The 22,490-nt window shown below is 45.6% G+C and overlaps 1 protein-coding gene across 8 annotated transcripts in view; it reads left to right on the top strand.

Moving 5' to 3' along the window:
- Positions 1-22,490, top strand: part of AFF2 (ALF transcription elongation factor 2) — a 458,181-nt gene that overhangs the window by 300,094 nt on the left and 135,597 nt on the right. For 2 of the 8 annotated variants that reach the window (XM_081792745.1, XM_081792744.1), the window contains exons 5-7: positions 9,381-9,467; positions 14,825-14,861; positions 15,152-15,185. In XM_081792745.1, coding sequence (XP_081648871.1) covers positions 9,381-9,467; positions 14,825-14,861; positions 15,152-15,185 — 158 coding nt within the window. Of the gene's footprint in view, positions 1-9,380; positions 9,468-14,824; positions 14,862-15,151; positions 15,204-22,490 lie in introns of all 8 variants that reach the window. The other 6 variants (XM_081792743.1, XM_081792742.1, XM_081792749.1 and 3 more) reach the window with 3 other exon arrangements.

Below are 22,490 nucleotides of genomic sequence, written 5' to 3'. Positions count from 1 at the left end.
CAACTGTATTAGTGGCCTGATGCCTTATTTTTCCTGAGCTCAGAAATAATGAGAGAGCAAAGCTACGGCCAAGTTGTTCACTGGAGGGCTCTTTCCATGAAAATAGATATTACTTCTTTTTTTTCCTCAGCAATTGAGCCTTTGTTCCTTCTAAAAGCAGTTGTCATGAACTCCTCATTACCATTTTTCTTAATGTGATAAATGTAAACTACAAGAAAGCTATCATGTTTGAAAAGCTATAGCAGCCTTCAGAAAGGAATACTGACGCCTGGCATAAGTCTTTAAAAAGGCTTAGACTGGGGATTGCAACAAATGTATCCTCTTGCCTCCCTGTGCCTGGACTTGTCTTTTACTTACAGCAGAATCCGTGTTGCTACATCTGCAATCTCTGTCTGTCCCGCAGTGTGAGATCAGCAAATGTCTTGGGTGATTTCTGGAACGTGGTAGCAAGTCGATAGCAAAACTGTTTCTTTTCTTTTTTTTTTTTTTAATTCAACTCTGACAGGTTTATTTTAGCTCTACTTTTGAATGATAACTAATAATTGTTATCTTATACCCATTCCAATTATGAATACTCTGGTTACCTAGAGCCAGCCGCAACCCTGTACCTGGACCTGCTCCAGCTACCCGGCTCTTACGTACGTTGCAGAGAGCAAAACCATAATAATGTTTTTTGGATGAATGAAATTAAATGTAGATCATTAAAGATGGTGTTGGGGGAGCAGCCAATGAAAGTGTATAAATTTTGTCAAATTGGTTTAGCTGACCTGGAGGTAAAGGAGCATATTAGAGCTTAGCCATAAAGAATTCTTTCATTAGGCGCTCCCAGCTGGCTCGCTCAGTTGGGCATCCGACTTCAGCTCAGGTCATGATCTTGCAGTTTGTGAGTTCGAGCCCTGCGTCAGGCTCTGTGCTGACAGCTCGGAGCCTGAGCCTACTTCCAGGTCTGTGTCTCCCTCTCTCTCTGCCCCTCCTCTGCTCACACTCTGTTTTTCTCTGTCAAAAATAAAGAAACATTAAAAAGAATTTAAAAACAGAATTCTTTCATGTTATGATGATAGCGTGTGTCATGCTATCCGGTGAAGTTGCTTGGGAAAAAAATGGCTATAATATTATATTATAGTTTAATTTTTTTAAGGTTTACTTATTTTTGAGAAGGGGGTGAAAGAGAGAGAGAGAGAGAGAGAGAGACAGAGACAGAGACAGGGTGTGAGCAGGGGAGGGGCAGACAGAGAGGGAGACACAGAATCTGAAGCAGGCTCCAGGCTCAGAGCTGTCAGCACAGAGCCCGAGGCGGGGCTCGAACTCACAAGCTGTGAGATCATGATCTGAGCCAAAGTCGGACGCTTTACCGACTGAGCCGCCCAAGCGCCCCTGTATTACATTTTAAATGATGGTCATTTAGATGTAGTTGATGGCAAAATAATTTGAAACACAAGAATTAGAAACTGGACATCGAACTTTAAAAATCACTTTTGAAAAAGATTAACAGTGTCAAAATTAGCTTATGGCTGAAGGAAACAAGCTCCTGGCTTAGAAAGGTTGAGTTGCGCCCAATGTGTCACCATGGTGGTCTGCCCACCTGTTGCTAGAGGTTTCTCTGTGGACTGTGTGCGTAGAGTGGTGAAGTGTAACTGCACATGGCCGTACACATCCCCGTTACACTGAGTGAACGAAATGCAACTCCTCGCATCGGCCATGGCAAGAAGATGGATCGATTGTCTGAACGAACACATGGTGTGGCCACGGGGTCGCTGATCACCACGCTCCCCAACTGTAAATTAGAATTAGGCCCTTTAAAATGTTTTTTAATATTTATTTATGAGACAGAGAAAGACAGAGCACAAGGAGGGGTAGAGAGAGAGGGAGACACAGAATCTGAAGCAGGCTCCAGGCTCCAAGCTGTCAGCACAGAGCCCGATGAGGGTCTCAAACTCAAAACCTCGAGATCGTGACCTGAGCTGAAGTCGGTCGCTTAACCAACTGAGCCACTCAGGTGCCCCTGGAATTAGGTCCTTTTAAAATAGAACCCTGGTTGGGGGGGGGGGGGAGGGGTGGGCAGGATGAAGGCAGCAGTCTAAGGTGCACCTTGTGCATGTATAGTCCTGAGGCCGATGGAGAAAATTTCCAGATTCCCTGAAACAACTGCCGGCCCTAAAGAGCTTTAAATAAAGCAGTCAGTTATTTATTTGAAGACAAAAATACTATCAGGATATTTTATAACATGTCAATGAAATCATAACTTAGTGTTAGAAACTTTTAAAACAATTAGCCTTTTTCTTACTTTTTTTTTTCCCTGGTGGATTGCATGATGTGTTGGCCTATTGTTGGGAAGTGATGTTTTGTATGACAGTTGAATTTATGCTTCTTCCCTACCGGCACTTGCATAGAAATCAGAGATGCAGTCTCAGGAGACTGTCTTAAGACCATTCCAAAGAGAAGAGTATCCATTCAGTTTCATGGAACAGCATTTTGACCACTTGAGAGGCTTGGCAGGAGCATCAGCGATCAAGCCCAGAAAAGCCCACCGTTGTTGGACCTTCCAAGAGCTGAGCAAACAGACGAATTGGGCTGTTAGCTGTCTCACCGCGAGCCAGAAGGCCCTCCACAGCCCTCCTTCCCCACCGTCCCTGGGACAGTGATGGACTTCCTTAGCCAGTTTGCTCAGCCGTGTTTGCATGTCACATAAAACAACAACAATAACAGCAAAGCCTGCTCTTTCAGATTCAGTTTTGCACCATAAATATCCTCGGCCGTACCGAGATGAAGAAGATGATCAAAGGTTCACGGAAGGCGGTGCGGTTGGTCCTTAACCTCCCTCCCCTGCCTCTCTAGGAATCCCTTTTCTAGTACCCTGGGCACAGGCCCCCTTGCCTTTAGAGATGCGCCCCCATTGCCTTCTAAAGCAGTAGGCTCCATGGTTGAAAAGGCCACATGAATGGAAAATCTTGTATAGTTTGAGCTAACATTGGTTCCCCGGTAACTTCTCCCTACAGGACATAGTCCTAACCTCTTGGTCCACAAAGCAGGTTCCAAATCTCTCCCATATGAGAGCCCTTAGGCTCTCTCATATTTGAATGCACTTCTCAGACCTTCCCTCTTCTGTAGACTAAATGTTCTCTTTAAAAATGTTTTTTTTAATGTTTGTTTATTTTTGAGAGAGAGACAGAGCGTGAGAGGCAAAGGGACAGAGAGAGAAGGAGTCACAGAATCCGAAGCAGGCTCCAGGGTCTGAGCTGTCAGCACAGAGCCCAACTCGGGGCTCGAACTCAGGAGTGTAAGATCATGACCTGAGCTGAAGTTGGATGCTTAACCAACTGAGCCACCCAGGCGCCCCCTAGATGTTCTCTCTTAAAGTGCATTTAGACCTGTAATGCTTTCCAAGCTCTTACAGTTCTAGCAGCCATCCCTGTTAAGAGAGCGCAGTATTCCCAGGCCCCTGCTGAAATGAGCCATCCAGGATGGCGGTGTGTTTCAGATGTGGCCTGTCCCATACAGCGTACTATTGTGTGCAATCAATGATCGTCTTCTGCACTGGAGGCAGCATACTTACCTTGATATCACCTGTGTTGGCATTGGTTCTTTTGGCTGCTGAATCCCCTCAAGTTTGCTTTGGGTCAACTAAAATCCTTGCATTTTCATCCCATGAATCACAGCTAAGTCAGGTGGGCTTTCTCATTCTGCAATTTTACACTTGGTTTGCAGAACATAATTGCAGTTTTCATTTACCTGTGTTAAAATTCATCTTATTGGCTTCAGGCCAGGTTTGCAACGTGTTTCTGAATTTTGATATTCACAGTTTAGTGTCACCTACAGTTTTGATAAGCACACATGTTGTATGTTCTTAAGTTGTTGATTAAATGAGATAGTGCTTCTGAGTATCTCTGTCAATCAGAAGGCCCAATAACAAGTAAGGCATTATTATCATTAAAACTGGTAAACAAGGAAGGACCACAAATGGCAGAGCCTTAGGAAATGCCTCTGGAGGCTGCCTTCTAGGTTGACCTTATTTACTCAACAATTTGTGTAAGTTTATTCAGCTTAGGGCATGTTAATGCGCCTTGCACATCTCCATCCTTAGCTGTAGGAGTTCTGTGTGAGGTTTGGTAAATGCCTCAGTGGGGCCAAGATGTACTGTGGCAATCCAGTCTTCCAACTAGGTCCTCATTTCCCAGGTGCTATCGATGTGCTAGATTGTGGCCTGGTCAGGGTTAAATACACCCTTGAACCCGAAGTAAGCGGGATATTTTGTAGGAGCATCTTTAGGAGAAAACAGTCTGGGAAACACAGTGTCTGTCCTGGGAGGGCCCAGAGGGGAGGGAGAGTGAGACAGAGAGAGAGACAGAGAGAGAGACAGAGAGAGACCAGTAGCTCTTCCCCTGCACCCTCCTTCCTCGCATGGGTACTTTTACGACCCTGGCCAAAGGGCTCCAGCCTCCAGTCCTTGTCCTCCCAGGGCCTGCCGGGAAGGAGAGCCGGCCAGGAGGAGCAGGTGCACGTCTCTGCAGGGGCTGCCTGCTGGGAGGCCACACTGGGAGTGGCAGCGTGTGCAGACTCCTCTCCCGGCTGAGTGCTGGGCTCCCTCCGGGGGCCCACTCCACGGCCCACCTCAGCCCTGTGGTCCATTTCCTACCGAACAGCCCCACTGCTGCTACAGGTGTCTGTGCAGATACTCTCCCTGCCTGGCTTCCCTCAGCCAGTTAGCAAGTGACAGCGGATTGAGGACTGAGGAACGGTTTGGCTGCTGTTCTCCCGAGGCCCAGTTCCCTGGACAGGCCCTGCCAGGGACACCAAGGGCCCTTGACCCTTATTGCCTGGCCACCCTGATGCCTAACTCCACCTCAGCCCCCATTTCTGCCTCTTCAGAGAGCTGCTGGGGCTCATGGATACAAAGGTTCTAAATCATTCATTCAAGCAAATTAGGTTTTCTGGTAAATTATTAACATCCCCTTATCCCCCCCCACCCCCCCCCACACACACACGTGGTTTTGCTCAGGAGGAAGGGGGGCGCTTTGGCTAAAGAAGCAGATTTGACTCTCCAGTGAACATACCTCATTCACCTGGTCGGGGCACATGGGCTGAGCTCACGAGTCTCAAGTTTACGTTCGTTTTGGAGAAAAGGGGGTGCCGATGTTCCTGCATCCCGAGGCCCCGGAGGCATGGCAGACTGCGCAGTGTATATATTTACTATCCTATTACACTTCCTGGAACGAAAAACAGAAGGAAAAGTATCCCCTCCCCCAGTGGAAGTTGGAGTCCAAGGTCGTTTCAGTCCAGGCCTCTGTGAAAATCAACTCCGGCCTGATTTCGTGGCTTCGTCTATTCGGTCGTCCTTGTAATTTAAAAGCATTCAGCTGTTCCCACTTACTGGTACTTCCCAAGCTACACTTCTGTTCTTAGCATTTCAGCAAGGGGAAGGGGGAAGGTGGACAGAGCCCCTCTCATCTGGAGCCGCGGACGGAGCCTGAGCTACCCATCTGCTGGGCTCATGCTGGCAATGCTCTAGCTCTGCTCGCGGGCCAGGTTGCCACGAACCTTGCCTTTGACACCGTGTGCTTCCCGGAACCTTGCACGCGCATTAGCTCCCTTTCTCCCGTGGCCCGGAGCGGGCAAGCAACTTGACCGGGCTCACTCGGGTAGCTTTTGGCCAAACTCAGACATGAGTTAAACTCTCCTTACTCTTCGTCCGGGGGTCTTTTGGGGATCTTTCTGATTCTAGCAACAACAACAATGAAATATGTGAGATCCCACCTTTTATTCATTAAGATGGTTATCTGAAAAACGAATCATCTCTTCAGTTAACTCTTCGAGGTAAGGACCTGAATATTCATGTTATGCTTTTTAACCTAAATATACGCACTCAGGAGCGCACACACACGTACGTGTGTGCACACGGCTCGCGAGGTGGTTAGCACATCCAGCAGCATGAGCCCTTCTGAGGAAGGTTCTTGACTTTGTATCCTTTCTAGATCCCAGTGACTAATGCATAATGACTACGCAGTACAAGTTAGAGCAAAATGCGGGGAATTCACCAAGCAGACCCCGCCATTTACTAATTGTGTGGCCTTGGACAAGTCACGTCACCTCTTTGTGTCTCCAAAGGAGTATGATAGTGACCCCTGCCTCTTTAGTTTGTAGTGCCAAAAGACCGAGTGTGGGAAATAAGCATCTGGTGCACGGTAAGCGCTTGGCGAATCTTGGTATGGTTATTATTCTTCTTATCAATTCGGTTATGATTCTTATTATTAATCCATGCATAGAAACTGTAGATGCTAATAACAGCATCTCATATTAACCAGGTACCACATACCAGGCACTGGAGATACGAAGTTGAATAAGACAAGGCTTGGGACAACATCCTATTATTACAAATAACAGCCAGTCAGACAGCTCCGTGTTAGATGAGTATGGGATGCATTTGAAATTAGGAGAGTCTGGAATCCAGACCATCTTCTGCTCCTCAGCCAGTGGCACACCCAGCTTGTGTGTCTAAGTCCAGCAAAGTGATTCTACCCACAAGTTGTTTTGGATCCATTAGCGTCTTAGCCGTGAGCCATCGTACGGATAATATGGTGGAGAAATAATCATTGGTGGAAAATTGGGCCTTTTCTGATTCTGCTGGGTTTGACTGTGAAGTCTTCAGATCACATTAATTTAAGCATCTGCCCCATTGTTAGAAATTACATAGCATGCTCTGTTGCCTGTGAAACCTATTCTTTGTCCAATACTAAAAGATAAAAACGTCATTGCTTACTTAGTCCTTTCTCCATTAACTTAACCATGTTAGTCGACTTTACAATAACAGTCAACCTATGTGGTGTAGTGGAAAGGATGTGTGCTTTGGAGTCCCCAGCATTCACTTACCACTGCCCAATGGGAAGATGAGTCCCTGCTTCATTTCTTTCTTGGGGAGGATCGAAGGCGTTACAGAGCAGCCTCACGTGCATGCGTGTCTGTGTGTGCGTGTGAGATTTTTGTTGTTAGTGGAGGAGTGACGCTTGGTGTTAAGCCTGGGCGGTCAGCACTGGAGCCTGATGAATAGGTAGGCTTAGGACAATTGGATAAGGGTGCACGGGTGTTCTTATCTTGGGAATAGCAAGAACATAAAAATAGATTAATATCCTTCGAGTGTGAATGAAAAGGATGACAGTGGAAAATCTGCTGTGAGCTCTCCACACCTTTCGGGTCTAGCTCATTTTGAGAAGTGAAAGAGCTTGCTCCAACGTTCCTTGCTGAAGATATCTTTTCAGGAAATTATATTCCTTTCAACTGCATCCTCCCTACCTTAATCAAATGCATCGGTGGTAATATGCAATAGGCCTGCCGTTTCATGAAATCTCGCGTTTCAAATACAGAGAATCAGTTTTACTCGATGGTGCACTCTGGGGGTAATTCGATATCATCCGATTCCACCATCGAGTAAATTCAGATGATCTGGGGGAGAAGGTACATCCCTGAGGAGGGAGTTCATCCTTCCAGGCGTATGAAACACCTTTTAATAAGCCCAGAGGCACACCTCTAAAGCCAGTGGTGGAAAGGGAAATAACTAAGCCTCTCATTGATTGAGGCATACTCCCCAGTTGCCGATAAGAGACAACACTTCTTATCCCAGGCTAGGGCTTACTGCCCCTTCGTTAGCTCGGGCCAAATTAGGACCTGTATCTTGTAAATGGAACTAATTTTGGAGAAGACCAGCCTTAATCAGGAAAAAAAAAAAAAAAAAACATCTAAAATTTAAAAGAAATCATTCAGTAACTAGAACTCGACTTTAAACTGTTGTCACACAGAGTTACTTTGGACCAGTTTTGATGAATGCATAAACAGCATTTGTCACGAACGTGATCAATTGCATACAAATGCACAACTCAAAACCACTTGAAAATAGTCTCTCTCTTAAGTAGGTTAAGCATCCCCTCTAAATCTTGTATGCATCTTTAATGTCCTTAGCACCTCCTGTTAAATAGTGCAAGGTAGAACCCAATCTGTGTCAGCCCTTGTCTGAATCATACTTACAAATTCGGCTTCAGCGCTGCACTGTGAATGAACCTGTGAAGTATCTCCTTGCATTACCGTTCTTCATACATCAAAGACTCTTTTTGAACTGGGTAATTATAGAAGGAAAAAAAAACATGTTTTAGTGCTACCTGAGAGTTCTTATTAATATTACCTTTGAAATGACTAATTATGTTACCCATAAAGATTGGGGGAAAGTATTATGTAACTGACTCATTAAAAAAGGCCTTTCATAAACTTTGATCCTCTCCGCTCCTCCCCAAAGCTCTCCTTTCTTTCCATTATGGCACTGATTTTTATGTCGGATGTTTATATACCAAAATGTCTGATGAATACAACACACGAGGGTGCCCTCCCGTCTCACAAACTTTGTCATCGCTGGTGCTGGGATGTGAAGCATGTGATTTAATTATCCTTCCTCTTTGGGTACAGTGTGTCGGCCACGAGCCCTATGACTCCGGTAAGATTTGAACAGCAACTCTTTTCAAACCGAGTGTTTGAAGGCATCGGGAAGGTGCCCCTGCTGATAACGGAGAGCGGGAGCCCGAGGAGCTCCTCCTACTTTGGAGACTTGGACTCGCAGACACCCTGTGGGTACGGCTGGGCGGAACGGTGCCGCCAATCTCACAGGAACCTTCTCGAGGAATGAGAAAGAATTCTCCTCGGCTGCCTCTTCTTTGCCTGGGAAAAGCAACGGCGCGTGCCCAATCTGTGTCCAGAACGCAGGTAGTGACAGTGCTGCCCTCCCCCTGAGCTGCCAGATCACACCCGCTGCAGGAGACCCGGAATGAGAAGAGCCCCAGGCAATCAGGAGTCCTTCCTGGGAGCGCCTCAGATAGTTGACAGAATGCAGAACTCAAGCCTTAGAAGAAAAGTTGAAGGTTCCCAACGAATGAACGAACAGGCTGCAAATGTCTCAGACTAGAGAAGAGGCGACACCAGGGGACAGGGTTGCTGTCTTCCAGCAGCTGAGGGCTTGTCATGCGAAGGAAGAGGGGACGTGTTCTGTGCAGTTGCAAAGTACCATCCGTAGGTAGAAGCCCCTGGGAGACAGGCGTTTGGCTCACGACCAGGAAGAATAGTGTGATCGAGCTGTGTCATGTGGGACAGGCAGCGTCAAGCATTAGGGAGCTCCCTGTCACTGGCACTGTGCAAGTGGGTGTTGGATGGCCCTGCGTGTCACAGGTAGGCTTCAAGCACCGGTATGGGGCAGGGGGAATGGAGTGGATGAATTTCAGTTCCCCTGAAAACAACTAGGCCAACTAAGTCAGTAAGTATTTATAAAGGGCCCTGCTATATTGAGTGCCAAGAAGGTGTTTCATTTTCTCAATGCCCCAAAATAAAGTTGCTTTGTTTTTCCTCACCAGGAGATGACCCATTCCTGGCCTGCTCCTCTCACTGCCATGCATACTTCTGGAAACTCTGAGAAGAACACACTTTCCATCCCAGGACAGGTCAATTCTCTTCCTTCCTCCATTTTCCTTTATCTTAGTTTAATTGTACCGGTCTTCCAGTTGGATCCTTAAAAATAAAAATGGCCTTGGTGCTCTGGTGCCCTAAAATCTAGACTTCCTCTTGCCCCTTGGGATGTTGATAGAAATCTTGTTTTTACCGAGAGTCTCCAGGAGCATATACCCCCAGACACTGGCTTGTGTGGTGTACTACCTAGAGCACAGCCCCTGTCCACATAGATGATGTAGCAGCAACATCCAAGACTTTTAAAAAAAATCTTTTAATGTTTATTTACTTTTGAGAGAGAGAGAGGATGAGGGGCAGAGAGAGGGAGACACAGAACCCGAAGCAGGCTCCAGGCTCTGAGCTGTCAGCACAGAGCCCGAGGCGGGGCTCGAACCCACAAACTGTGAGATCATAACCTGAGCCAAAGTCGGATGCTCAACCGACTGAGCGACCCAGGTGCCCCCATCCAAGACTTTTTAATCAAAAAAACCCAAAACCAAAAACAAAAAAACCTATACTCTTCACCCTAATGGATCGATTTTCAATTTTGTATATCACCTTCCAGTCCTTGCGCACAAGCACACAGATCTTTACACGCCAACACATCATATTGACAGAACTTCTTTTACAGTGCTATTGTCAAATGTTTCATTTTTTCCCCTCACCTGCTCCCAGTAAGAATTTTCTCTCGCCATCAGTTTCTAAAATGCCTAAGTAACCGTGGCTATTCTAATAGCACACTTTAAAAGAAAAAGTAATGTCTTTCTCCCGTCCTTCCTTCCGTCCAATTAACCATCCGTTCATCCATCCATCCATTTATTCAGAAACCATTTTCTGAGGACATACAACAGACTTAAAGTTAGGGGTGAAGAAAAACCCTCTACATGTTATGAGCTAAATGACAAAACAATGTAGAAAATGTCTTCATAGAGAATGAAAGGTTCCGAGAACCACTTTGAGGGGCGGAGAAGGGCCCAAGAGAAGAACACTCCATGCGGAAGAACAGGACGGGCAGAGGCACGGCGAGATGAGGGGTCACGGTGCGATCCATGCTGGCATGGTCTCGAGGGGCTGGTTCAGAGTCGTGTGATGGGAGGCGGACAGAGATGAACCCCCGGCCAGCAAGTGCGTCTCTGTGAAAGACCCCGAGTGCCAGCCAAGGAGCGTAGGCTCCGAAACCCAGTCAGACCCTTCAGTGTTTAGGGCCATGAGTTCAACAATAACATTGGCCTAAACTGCGTTCAGTTATCCCCTCCCACCTGTGAAAGGGGTCAGAAGTAAGTGAGCAGCAACCCTCTCTGTCCGTGTCGGGTGTGTGTCATCCCCTCCTGTAAACCCACTGTCCCTCCTTAGGCCGCCCTGGACTGGCGTCCGCCTCCCTAGCATCCTGGCCAAGGGATCGGCTGAGCCGTTTCGGACGTTGAATCCAACGCACTGATACAGCAATTGCATTGTTTTCAGCTGCGTTCTCCAATTTTAGAGATCATCTGCGCAAGTTGCGATTTTGACATTTACCAGTGTATACAATAGAACCGGTTGTTTAAACGGGCTTTTGTAGTAAGTGCACAATTTGGAATCAGGCGCAATTCGCATTTTCTGCCAATTATCTGTGCTCCCATCGACCCCATGATAAAGGTAGAAGCGACTGGGATAAAATGGTGAGACCGGGATGGCTACACACCCACTCTTTTGTTTCACTTGGTTCCTGCCAAAACGTTGGTCTGAAAGAAAAGTACATTTTAAATAACGGTAATGCCATCAACGACATAATGCCTGCGACATGCCTTGCCATGTTCTAAGCCGATAATATCTAGTAAATGATTCATTCCTTCATACCCAAAGAGATTGGTAATTTGACTCTCCCTAATACACAGGGGAGGAAACTGAGGCACAGAGTAACGTAATGTGCCCCGAATGACCCAGCTAGTCAATCAGGTATACCAGCCTTTAGATTCAGGTGTTCTGGTGATGTGTTTATTACACAGATTTACAGATGCCTCGGTTTAAATTTCATCTTCCAAAACGCGGACACATACAGTAAAAACATGTGACTGGGGTGAGCCCCCTTTCCTCAGTGCTTGCACCGGAACTAGGTGACAGCACCCTCCCAGAAAGCATCTATTTCGTACACACGTGATAGAGTTTGCACAGCCGTACAGGTTCTGTCTTATTTGCCTTCGGAGCTGCAGACGTGGCTGCTTTTAATCCTGGCTCTGCCGGTTGCTGGTGAGGTGGTCCCATTCAAGTTCTTCTGAACTTCAGTTTCCCCATCTGTACCATCTGAGTGGAGGTGTGTGCACATGCGCACACGTGTGGGTGCGTGCTGTATCCTCCCACTGGATTTTTCGGGTCAAAGAGTCCGTGATTCTGCAAACTTACAAAAGCAGACACCATTTAAAATTCCCAACTTACTGAAGTTTACTTATCCATCCCCAATTGAAAGTGCCGTGTTTTTTCAGACAGAATGGAAAAAACTCACAAGGAAGGGAATACCTTGCTCAGCAGAAGTGAGGGAGCTAATAGTGTCCTCAGGGGAAGTTCAGTCAAGGCTTCGTGGAGGTAATCAAACTCCAGACAGAGGCTGGCACTCTACAACCTGTGGGCTTTTAGGTTTTTTAAACGGTTAGGATTTTCAAAAGAAAAAGAATGTGAATATTGTTACGAGTATTAGGAGTTACGTGAATGATGTCAAATAACACGGGTGATATGAATTCAAATTTCAGTGTCTGTAAACCAACCTGTCTTGGAATCCAACCACACAAATTTGTGGCAGAGTTGAATCGTTACGACAGAAGACTGCATGCCCCCCAAAGCTTAAAATATTTAGTATCTGGCCCATCGCAGGAAAAGTTGACCAATCCCTGCTCTAGAATCTAGATCCTATGGGAGCCTCTCATTGTAGGATGATCAAGGCTGTTATTTAAAATAGCCTCGGGGTGCCTGGGGTGGCTCAGTCCGTTGAGCAGGTCATGATCTTGTGGTCGGTGGGTTCGAGCCCCGCCTCGGGCTCTGTGCTGACAGCTCAGAGCCTGGAGCCTGTTTCGGATTCGGTGTCTCCCTCTCTCTCTCTGCCCCTCCCCCACTCACACTGTGTCTCTGTCTCTCAAAAATGAATAAACGGTAAAAAAATTGTTTTAAATAGCCTCACAGAAGTTTGTGAACACAACTTGGCATCGTTATCAAGTCTATTACTAAAATTACTTGTATGACATATCTATGAGCAAAATTCACAGATTGAAGTCAGACATTTTTTTTTTAATTTTGGATTATGTGCATCAACAATTATTGCATGAAGAATGCAAATTTTTTCCCACAACCAAGCCATTTCCGATCAGGGTTGGGTGTGTTTGTACAGTAACTTGGGTAATATCCAGAGGTGTTTCATTTTTTTGGAATTCTGTTTTTAAAAAGGGTTACCCAGCTTAACATTAAAAATGGTATCAGGAATACATAACTCCAGTGAGTCAAATTCAGTAAATAACATAACCCTCGAATTCATGTCATGAGTCACTTCCCTGATGCTTTGAACAACTGACGGTTCCAGTCTGAAGTCCAGAATTCTTGGATGATGTTTAAAAATTCAGTCCAGATTTCTGGGACCGGTATGTTTCACTCTCTGATCAAGTATTTGGTCTACTTGACTTTCGACCTTGTCATTTGATTTCTAGGGGTACATGAGCCCAAACTTGCCCCATACAGTTGTGATGGAGTCCCTTTTAAAAAATAACAGGTAGAATTATTGGTGTATAGTTAAGGACATACAAATGGTTAACCACTCATTCTGGGAGATGAGGTATTTTGGATGATTGAAATTCTTGGATAACTAAAGGCTGGCCTTCCATAGGAGTCATGTAATACGAATCTTTCTGAGATGTAATTAATATTTTTCTGACTTCTTATAAAAATTATACTGAACACGCTTTAGTCTTTCTTTGTAACTTAGACATCATGATGAGCGCTGGAGATTGAACTATGCTGTAATACTGTACTGGACCGTAATTATGCCCTCGGGAGCTATTAAGATGGGTAGGAATGCCTGCCTCCGTCTTAAGTGGCCATAGACTCTTGTGCTTTTTAAGTTCTGACTTTGTTGTGCCTCTGGTACTGTTTTCCCCTTCCCCACCATCTATGATTTGCTAAGGAGTGGAATCAAATGGCCAAGCTTATTAGAGTTTTTCGTCAGAAGTCAATTCTCTATCGAGTGAGGGTAGAGAAATCTTTGAGCAGCAATCTGCATGGGCCTTGTGATAGCTCTTTAGTTGAGAAGCCTTTTCCATCTCTTGTGGAGTTTATGGTAGTCTTCTGGAGTGGCGATCTTGCTGGAAGGGAAGTCTCCCGGGCAGCAGAATCATGCGAAATAGGTAGCAGAACTCGCTTTCCGTGAAAGGACAGTGTTACTGTTCTTGATTGCTTCTCTCAAAGACAAGTGATGCTGCGATTCTATTTTTCTTCTATAGGGTGGCAAGATTCGGCTTCACGAATGGATTACTTACAACGGTGGTTGACATAACTGACTCTTGCGTTTACTTGAATTCACGGTCTCCCTTTCGAGGCTCTTGTCTCGCAGTCAGGATTCTCCCTTCCATCCGCACGGTGTCGTGCGCGCCCTGTACGTCATTGCGGTGCCCCTGCCTGCCATTTTCGTCAGGCGCCACACAGGTGTGCCGTGCTCCCCGAAAGCCCACTGTGTCTACATCTGCGTTTCTCAAAAAACAGTGAATGAATTGTGTGCGGGATGCCTTTCAAATCAAATTCAAATCCCTTTAAATAATGTGCTCCACTGACATATTTCACATCGCTTCCCATACTTCACCAAATTTGTAATGAAGTCTTAAGAACCCTTCTCTTGTGAAAATGAGACCCACCTATTGCACACGTGTCACAGCGAAGGTAGAAAACTGGAGTGGTTACTATAAAAAGGAGGAACCGAGCACATCTATTAATTACGGTCTTGTTTACGCTTCTCCAAAAACCATGATCATTTGTTAGTTTGAACCAGGGCCCCTTTACTTCCTTAGAGACATCATTGCCTAGCTAAGTGAGAAATTAAACACTTGAATTTCACACATGTGGGTCATTTGTTCCCACGTTGTACACATTTCCAAATAGACAGCGGTCTTAACTTACAGTTCTGATGAAATGGCAGTTATGGTCATGTTGCAGCAGGTTCGACTAGCAAATGTTTATCCTTCGAATAGAGCTCTGCACAGAAGCCGGATTATTGGAATCGTTAACAGTGGCTCTCTTTGTGCAAGCATTAGTCAAGTCCTATCTTCGACGATAAAAGATACGCGTCCTGTTCCCTTTGTATCATTGTAACTAATATTTGTATTATGTGTGTTCTTCCTTATAGGAATCCCAACATCTGACCCCAGGATTCACCTTGCAAAGTAGGTGTTTTCAAAAAGAATTCTTCTCAGTCCAAACGTTCATGGCCTCTCCCCCTCCCCCACTTTCTTCTCATTCCTACTTAATATCATAACATATGGATTAACAATAGCAAAAAGTCATACTGTGATGCATCCAGGCGGCTCCTTTATTTTATTCATGTGTTATTTGTGACGGGATGCCGTGAAAACATGTAACTGGAAGGGCTGCACGTGTGAAGACCAGTTGCATTGAGACTGATCGTTTGACAGTGGGAAACACGGCTAGTAATTGTGTGTGCCTTTCTTTTCAGAGTGGAGCGACCCGACCGGCAGAGCTTCTACAAAGTCAGTACCGCTCGAGTCGTAAGTACTTTGATTTCCAAAACAGGCTTCTTCGGGGGCATCTGGCAAGGGAACGGTGCCTCGGTGCTGGGCGAATCTTGTTCTCTGTCCTGCTCCTTGACAATAGGAACCTTGGCTCCTAATAATACGGAGTTCAGTTAGGGAGGAGAATGAGATTGCCCACAATAAGCGAGTCACAGTAAAACTGAACGAGATCACCATTAGACTCTGTAATGATGTAAATACAGGCTGGACTGGTACCTGGAGTATGAAATCAACTATGATTCTTGACTGGTTGTTTGAACTTTGTGTAACTTCAGCTGCAGGCATCCTTAGACACAACATTCTGACACCCCGACTGGGGAGGGGAAAGGACACGTCTCGGCAACCATGTTTGCAGGTCTTCTGGGGACTGTACATTAAATGCAAACAAGGGCAGCCTGGAAGAGAGGGAATAAGAGATTACATGGCGCTGGGTTGAAGTTCAGAACGATTCACTCAGTGCCGTCTTCATTTCTTATTAATGTTAACTGAAGAAGGGGTATGGAGAAACCAATTTCCTCAGATTAACTGTTGTAGATTTTGTAATATCCATTTGTCCAAGAACGTATCAAGGGAGTATTTCTCTCACAACTTCTTTCATTCCTAATAATAGAAAATGAAAGTCGACTTTTCTATGTGAGTAATAGTCACCTTCTTGAAAATTTTTGAAATGAAATAATTTATGACATTCAAGTGGTCTAATGGCACACTTGAAGTGAATTGCTCACCTTTTGGAAGATCACAAAAAATTACATAAAACAACTGGGAATTACTCCCACATAGACCAAGGCTCTGTGAAAGTCAATGGCACGTCCACGTTCCTGGTTCCGTTTGGTAGCAAAGCTCCCATCGCCAGTGCTCTTAGTTGGTTTTCTGGCCTGATTTGCACCTTCTAATCAAGGTTCAATTTCAGCAACCAAGAATTCTCATTTAAAGAAGTGACCAAAAATAAGAAAGGGGAGAAACAACTATAACCCTGAATTAAAGACTAAATTAGATGGAAACACAGAAATCAAAATCATTTTTGATATTGTTCATTTCAGTGTTTTCCATTCATCGCATTTTGACTTGCCCTTTCTCTTGTCATTCTAGTAAACAATAGATCTTATCCTCCTACCTTACCTTTCTCCCATTAAAATGTCAGTAAAATTCACACACACACGCATGGGCGTGCACGCATGTGCACACGCAAGCACTTAGGGAATCAACACAGGTTTCCAAACGTGAAAAAATTTAAAAAAATATTTTTTCCCACTGGAAAATGATCCTACTCCTAAAGCAAGAGTATTAGGCTCCTGCTGTGAAATACGCTGATTTCCATACAGACCATAAAAGTCAATATTTCAATAGTTTGTAACTAACAGAAATAAACTCGTCAATTGTGATTTATAGTTAGAGGCTGCATTTCCAGAAAACAGCACTTCATAGCACGGGGGTATACTGTGTAATTCAATAGGACTAAGGTTCTCTATGGGAAGCATGGGTAAAACTGAAAAGATACAGAGTCGATTTTCTGAACGAGCCACTCTCTTTTTGGCTGCTGGATCTAAAGACCGAGCATTGTCCTTCAGACTTTGGCTGGAATAAGTTCCCTTCTTTATGGTAGGGTATGGGTTTAACAAAGGGACAGATAGAGCGATGGTAATTATTTTTAATTGTTAGCTTCCAAACGGTCATCCACTTAGCCAGTACTGTCACTCCCATATTTTACTACAGTGTGATTTTCAAGCCAGCTTCTAGGATTTTCCATCAGGCAGGGTAATCCTCCCGGCAACTAAGAACATTCTGTGTGTATGTAGACAGACTATGGGTAGCCCAAGTTTGGTGGGAGACAACGCCTCAGCTGGCCCTGCTGCAGGAGAGGCCCCTTCCCGAGGCCGGCGAATGTCCTGGACACGCAGTCACCACCTACTACAGTAAGACAGATGGGAGTCTTACAAGCCGAATCCCTCAATTACTGGAATACTTTATTAGTTTTCCTCATCTGGCCTTCTTTTCCCCAGCTGAAGAAATGTAGACCTTCCATTTGGGCCTGGATTATTTGTAAGAACCGCATGCACGGGCAGCAGGTTCGAGAACACTGATCCGAGTATGTGCGAATGCAACCTGGGAACCAGCCAGGCTCCGTCTGTGTTCTTGACTGCCGCTGCTCTCTCTGGGCCTGACCCCAGCGGTCTGACTGGCTTTTGGAGAGCTGGGTCTTTTCCTCGCCTGGTAGATCTAATCGACAGACAGCGCTTTTTATGGGATGTCCGTCCATGAGGTGATATCCTGCCCACTCTGGCTAGAACTCTCTCTGCCCATTGAGGCAAGAGCATTAGCCCTGAGTTTCCATCTCTGTTCATGGTAGTTAGAGTACCAGGGTGGGGGGAAGCACTGACCTAGGTATTCAGAGGATACGAGTGTAAATCATGGGGGTGCGTGTATTTTTATTTCAAAATATACAGATAGAGTTCCTTAAGGGAAGTTAAGCAAAGTGATGAGCAATGCATATACGTGTAAAGGTACACACGCAAATATTTGGCAGAATTCAAATGTAAACAGTTATATTTTTTAAACAAGTTATACTCTTTAGTAACTAGATTTAACAACACAAAAATGACTTTACCTTTAGCCCTTAATGATCTCTGGAGGTGGGGCGCCTGGGTGGCTCAGTCGGTTGAGTGTCCGACTTCTGCTCAGGTCATGATCTCACAGTTCGTGAGTTCAAGCCCCGTGTCAGCCTCTGTGCTGACAGCTTGGAGACTGGAGCCTGCTTCGGATTCTGTGTCTCCCTCTCTCTCTGCCCCTAACCTACTCGCATTCTGTCTCCAGCTCTGTCAAAAATAAACAAACGTTTGGGGCGCCTGGGTGGCGCAGTCGGGTAGGCGTCCGACTTCATCCAGGTCACGATCTCGCGGTCCGTGAGTTCGAGCCCCGCGTCAGGCTCTGGGCTGATGGCTCGGAGCCTGGAGCCTGTTTCCGATTCTGTGTCTCCCTCTCTCTCTGCCCCTCCCCCGTTCATGCTCTGTCTCTCTCTGTCCCAAAAATAAATAAACGTTGAAAAAAAATAAATAAATAAATAAATAAATAAACAAACGTTAAAAACAAAAAAAAAATTAAAAAATAATCTCTGGAGGAAAGAAAAGCCAATTGTCTTTGTTTCCCTCCACGTCTGTGAGTGTTGGAACAGGCCTCACCCAAGGCTTCTAAAAGATCTATCTCCCAAAAGAGGGTGGGACATGGGCGTATGAGGGTCAAGTTGTATTTCATGGGGCTCTAGAGTTGTATATTTGTACAGTGGTACCATATACATTCTGCCTCTGAAAGATCCATTTATTTCAATTATGAGATTCAGGGATTGGATGTATACACTGGACAGTATGTTACTTTCTAGTTTCTTCAAGAAGCCATTAAGGACTGATGGAGGAGAAAACTGAAAGCAAACCCAAAGAACTTGGGGTTTCTTTGTTGAGTTGGACTGCTTCTTCTAGTGTGTAACATCTTGTCAAGTCCTTGTCAGTACAGTGGCTTTACAAAGATACTTGACCTCGTTGATCTTTTATGAGCCATCCTACATGGGAACGTGTAAGATGTGTTCGGTTGCCCCGAGAAGCATTTTCAGACAGCATCCGGGAACTCCAGGGTATCCATCTTGTCAGTCCTTGACGTCAGGTAATTTTGTGAATGTAGTGCCTTTGTTATAGTTGGTTGTTAGCATCTGGACTCTGTCCAGTTGGAAACCATCCAGCCCCCCTTTTAATCAAGCAGCTCCTGTGTTTTAAGCCATGCTGTCTTGAATGCCTGGAGAGTTTCCATAAAAGCCCAATATGAAGGCAGATGTAGCCAAAGCGCTTTTCTTTCCTTGCCATAAAACCGCCTCTTTCACTTGTGTTAGCTACAGGTTTGAAAACCTCCCAGCCCTGGACCCAGAGACCTGAGGAAAGGCGTTGTGGACACAGGCTAGTTGTGGCCAGTCTCAGTTTACCTGTGGGCGATGGCCTTGTACGCCACATGAACAAATCCTTGAATGTAGCCCTAGTTGAGAGGAGGGGGAATTACACCATCACAAGAATGGCAGAGGGTCTCGGGCAATAATCATTGTGCTGTTGAGTGTGCACACGAGGCCAGGGCCCAGGGCCCACGCCCACTGTTCTTACTCACATCACCTTACCGTGCTTGCCAGCCATCCTGGAGGGGCTCCGGATTCTTTCCGTTGTTTCGTTGAGAAAAGCAAAGCCAAAATACGGTCCCTCCTCCTGAAGTGTGCACAGTCCAGCGTGAAGACAAACTAACCATGCACACTTACCTTGAACGGACACGTCGGCCGTGAGCGCACAGAGGGCCGAGTGAGTGACGCCGCTCCTTGGCAAGAGAGCCCGAACGCAGGCCTCTTCCTCCCACCACGCTGCCCTTCTTCGTGTACTCTCGTGAGCTCAGGGATTTGGGACACCACATTGGGCATTTTGAAACTGGGAGACTTGTACGGCTGAAGTTAGTGGGAAGGAGTCCCACGATAAATTATAGCAAAACCTGGTCAAAATTGCTTGAACTAAAGCATTATTTCTTTTTTTAAATTTTTTTAACGTTTATTCATTTTTGAGAGAGAGAGACCGACTGTGAGCAGGGGAGGGGCAGAGAAAGAGGGAGACACAGAATCCGACGCAGGCTCCAGGCTCTGAGCTGTCAGCACAGAGGCGATGTGGGGCTCAAACTCACGGGCAGGAGATCATGGCCTGAGCTGAAGTTAGACGCTTTACCGACAGAGCCTCCCAGGCACCCCAATAAAACATTATTTCTAAACTCTTCTTTTTGTGGTAGGAAGAGTTCGTTACCACAGAGAATAGAAAGATTATTATTATTAGAATGTTTTCCAGTTCATTATAACCACTAACAAGCATTATATTATTTCTTAGGTGACTTAAAAGTTTTTTAACCAAAGAAAGAAAGAAAGAAAGACCCTCACATTCACCACCCTGCCCATCCTACCTAAATTTTTCTCGTTGAAAATGTTTGTTTTGGGGCACCTGGGTGGTTCGGTCAGTTAGGCGTCCGACTCTTAGTTTTGGGTCAGGTCATGATCTCACTGTTTGTGGGTTCGAGCCCCACATCAGGGTGCTGATGGTGCAGGGCCTGCTTGGGATTCTCTCTCTGTCTCCCTCTCTCTCTTCTTCTTCCTCTCTTTCTCTCTCAAAATAAATACATAAACTTAAAAGAAAATGTTCGTTTTGAGAATGTGATTTGAGATTCGAGAATGGCCTGGGCTTACTGTGGAGCCTTAGTCCACATCGGTGGCAATTTCGTATACTCTTTTATAAGTAGACGTTCGGTCTGCTTTCCGGATAAAGTTCTGGTAACAAAGTGCCTGTGTAATGAGGCAGGGGGAGAAAAGGGCTGTGATTTTCTTAATCAGATGAATTCTTACTCGGAGTATGTGATTGGGTACTTGGAATTGGGGGATGTTGATGATCAGTTTGTGGCTTACAGGAGCCCAACTGAACTCTCCTGATAAACAGGTAAACTCGATGAGCTCCACCGCCTCCCGCCATTCCGGGTTTCACATCGAGACGTATGCCAACTCTTGCTTTGAACCTGTCTTGTGTGCCCTGCATCTCGGGGCTTTTGCCAACTTTTCCTAAGGACTTAATATTTTTTTGGACGTCCTCCACCACATCAGGGACAGCCACCTGGGAGCAGAGAAAACCAAATTTGGCAGCCTGTTCAAGCTGTGAATTAAAGGTAATTCACAGTTTGAAATGAATCAGCATGAGGTCCTTAAGAAGAGTAATCAGACATCAAGAGGATTTTATTTTGAGGATCGTATATTGGCTAATGTGACAACAAGCAATATCGGCGTTTGGAGTGTTCGCGTGGAGAAGGGCCGAAGCTGCTGGTGCTTGACAGGCCCCAAGACTGCGAGGCAGGGCTCCTTCAGCGGGAGCTGTGGGTTTCTACTTGCCTGACAAAAGCTCAAAACACAGATTTTTGTGTGTTTTTTTTTTTTTTTTTTTTTTGCTCAGGTGGCATAAATCTCGAAAGATCAGAGTTGATTTGTGTGTTGTACGTGTGCCCAAGATTCATCTGCTTCTGGTGGATTGTGAGAATCTGTCATTAGAGGCAAACCTCTCTCTCTCTTTCTCTCAGACAAAAGTCAAGTATCTCTTTTTTTCTACCTGGTTTGTAGCAATATTTATTCACTCATTGAAACTTTGGTTCCCTTTCAGCAAAAACGCATTAAGCCCCTAGTCCGTAAAGCTCCGGGCGGAGCTCTGTGGTACATTGAGGATGAATCACCACACACCCCTCCCTGAAGGAGCTCCCAGGTTAGCAAAGGTTAGAGTTACACTGATAACACCAGTTCCTCAGCCAACCCGTATCTACCCAGTGCCCACTATGTGCCGGGCGCTTGGTCCCTTTATAACGAGCCTGTGGCAGTCACCTCGTTATATTCCACAGAGGCAGAAACCAAAACTCAGAGGCATCGAGTGAGTTGCCCACGGAGCCAAAATAACAAAGCCAGAACCAGACAGACTTCAGAGCATGTGCCCTTAACCTCCACTAAAGCCATCTCATAGACACTTGGGAGATGGCCCTACTGATTTCCAGTCAGTTGTGATCTTGCCCAGGCATTAGGCCAACTGGACCGACCGCAGGTGCGTGCCACAATGGTCGCCGTCAGTTTGGTTTAGATCAGGGAGAGCATTCGATCTTAATACCGTCACTGAGTCGGGTCTCGCATGCACTGCCCGTGTGGACATGGGCATTGCGTAGGCAAGTACAGGTCTGTCCTCAGCTCGGGTCCTGCAGCTCAATTGTGTCATCATGCCTGGAAGATGCTCCCTTCAGAGAGACAGACGGATCCGTGCCTCTGAGGGACTTACTAAGGTTGATTTCTGTGACCCGTGGTGGGAACAGCGTCTCTGTCCAGAAATCTCCATTTTCCCCTATTAAAGCAAAAAGAAGACAACTGATGTTTAGGTCCGTTTTCATGAGAGGTTCAGCCATCACCCTTCCTGCTCGCCAACGTGGTTGACAATTGAAACGTTGCTTTTATGTCCTTCATAGTGGAATAATTAAAAAAATATGTCTTCCCAGTGTGATCAACCAGTGGCTTATTTCCAAACTCCCCTTGATGTTTTCAACAGTAACCGGGAGGGAAGGAAGTAATGCTGAAAATAATCCCACCGTGATTGATTACCGTAAAGACTTTCGCATGATGCGTTAGCCTCACGGGAGTTTCACGTCAGTCCTGTTAGATAGCCACAGGTGAAAAGAAACCAGGCTGAG

This window comes from Panthera onca, chromosome X, assembly GCF_046562875.1.
Source record: "Panthera onca isolate mPanOnc1 chromosome X, mPanOnc1 haplotype 2, whole genome shotgun sequence".
NCBI classification, from domain to species: Eukaryota; Metazoa; Chordata; class Mammalia; order Carnivora; family Felidae; genus Panthera; species Panthera onca.
Note: the sequence above shows the minus strand (reverse complement) of the source record. Positions and strands in the feature narration are given on the sequence as shown.